Source organism: Piliocolobus tephrosceles, chromosome 21 (genome assembly GCF_002776525.5).
Source record: "Piliocolobus tephrosceles isolate RC106 chromosome 21, ASM277652v3, whole genome shotgun sequence".
Classification (NCBI taxonomy): Eukaryota; Metazoa; Chordata; class Mammalia; order Primates; family Cercopithecidae; genus Piliocolobus; species Piliocolobus tephrosceles.
The window spans coordinates 8,835,460-8,837,022 of NC_045454.1; the positions used below are offsets into that span (position 1 = coordinate 8,835,460).

At 60.7% G+C, this 1,563-nt stretch overlaps 1 protein-coding gene across 2 annotated transcripts in view; it reads right to left on the reverse strand.

The window, feature by feature from the left end:
* The window catches only part of ALDH16A1 (aldehyde dehydrogenase 16 family member A1), a 19,547-nt gene that overhangs the window by 8,666 nt on the left and 9,318 nt on the right, over positions 1-1,563 (reverse strand). For both annotated transcript variants that reach the window (XM_023182654.3, XM_023182655.3), the window contains 3 exons: positions 1,166-1,347; positions 929-1,081; positions 159-344 (listed from right to left, as the gene is read on the reverse strand). In XM_023182654.3, coding sequence (XP_023038422.1) covers positions 159-344; positions 929-1,081; positions 1,166-1,347 — 521 coding nt within the window. The remainder of the gene's footprint in view (positions 1-158; positions 345-928; positions 1,082-1,165; positions 1,348-1,563) is intronic.

A 1,563-nucleotide genomic window follows, 5' to 3' on the forward strand; every position in this document is an offset into this window, starting at 1 on the left:
GTCCAGGCCCCCAGCCCCTCCTCCCTCAGACCCGGGAGTCCAGGCCCAGCCCCTCTTTCCTTAGACCCAGTTGTCCACGCCCTCCTCCCTCGGACTCAGAAGCTGGGTCTCCAGGTCCCTCCTCCTCTGACACCCTCAGTCTGTGCCCCCTGCCTCACCTGTGCACCCTGGCTCTGCGCCTCACGCACAAAGCGCTGGACCAGGTCACATGCAGCAGCCCCCCGGGTCCCCATGTCCACGGCCCCATCCAGCCCTTGGCCACTCCGAAGCCGCCCCATCCGCTCCTGCAGTCGTCTCATGGCTTCGTCCCACACAGACTCCTGGATAAGGAGCCTGAGGCCACCCTGTGAGGAAAAAGGGCGTCAGGAGATCACGCCATTGCACTCTAGCAAGTTGGTGATCTGAAGAGTGAAGACAGAGGCTGGAAAACTAGGGACATGGACACTCAGATAAATCAACAGTCCTGAAGAACAGAGAGGCCGGGTGCAGTGGCTCACGCCTGCAATCCCAGCACTTTGGGAGGCCGAGGCGGGTGGATCAACAGAGGTCAGGAGTTTGAGACCAGCCTGGCCAACATGATGAAACCTCGTCTCTACTAAAAATACAAAAATTAGCCAGGTGTGGTAGTGGGCGCCTGTAATTCCAGCTACTCGGGAGGCTGAGGCAGGAGAATCACTGGAACCCGGGAGGTGGAGGTTGCAGTGAGCCGAGATTGCACCATTGCACTCCAGCCTGGGCGACAAGAGCAAAACTCCGTCTCTCAATCAATCAATCAATCAATCAATAAAATGAACACATATAGAAAAACAAAACAAAACAAAAGAAAAAACCCAACAAATAAAATGAACAGAGACTCAGGACCCCAAGGCCTGGAGACAGACACCTACAGCCTCCAGGGTGTGAGGGGACAGGAGTGCACGGGTCTCACCGGGCCGCGGTCGGACCAGGCAGCGTCCACAACACCCTCCACGGCCGAGTCTACGTCCGCTGTGTCTGTCAGCAGCAGCAGCGACTCTGTCCCCAGCGCTAGGCTCAGTTCCGCACACTCACCCGCCAGGGTCCGTCGAAGGGCACGGCCTTCCTAGGGACACCCCACCAATTCAGCCGCGGGAGGAGCTTTGCAGCCCCCAGACACGTTCCACCACAACCCCTGTCCTAAAGGTACCTCCAGGGCTCCGCAGAAGGCCACCTTCTGGATTCCAGGCTGGGAGGCCAGGACGGGCACCAGGGAGGCAGGGCCACTGATGACATTCAGGATTCCTGGGAACAGGCCCAGCTCCCCTGACAGCTGGGCCAGGAGGAGGGGCGTCGGGGAGGCCGGGGGCACGAGGGCCACGACAGTGCAGCCTGGGGAAGCGGAGCAGCTCAAAAATTCAGGAGTCCAAGTTCCAGCCCCTGCTCCCTCAGACTCAGGAGTCCAGACCCCGGCCCCTCCTCCTTCAGACCCAGGAGTCCAGGCCCCCAGCCCCTCCTCCTTCAGACCCAGGAGTCCAGACCCCCAGCCCCTCCTCCTTCAGACCCAGGAGTCCAGGCCCCCAGCCCCTCCTCCCTCAGACCCAGGAG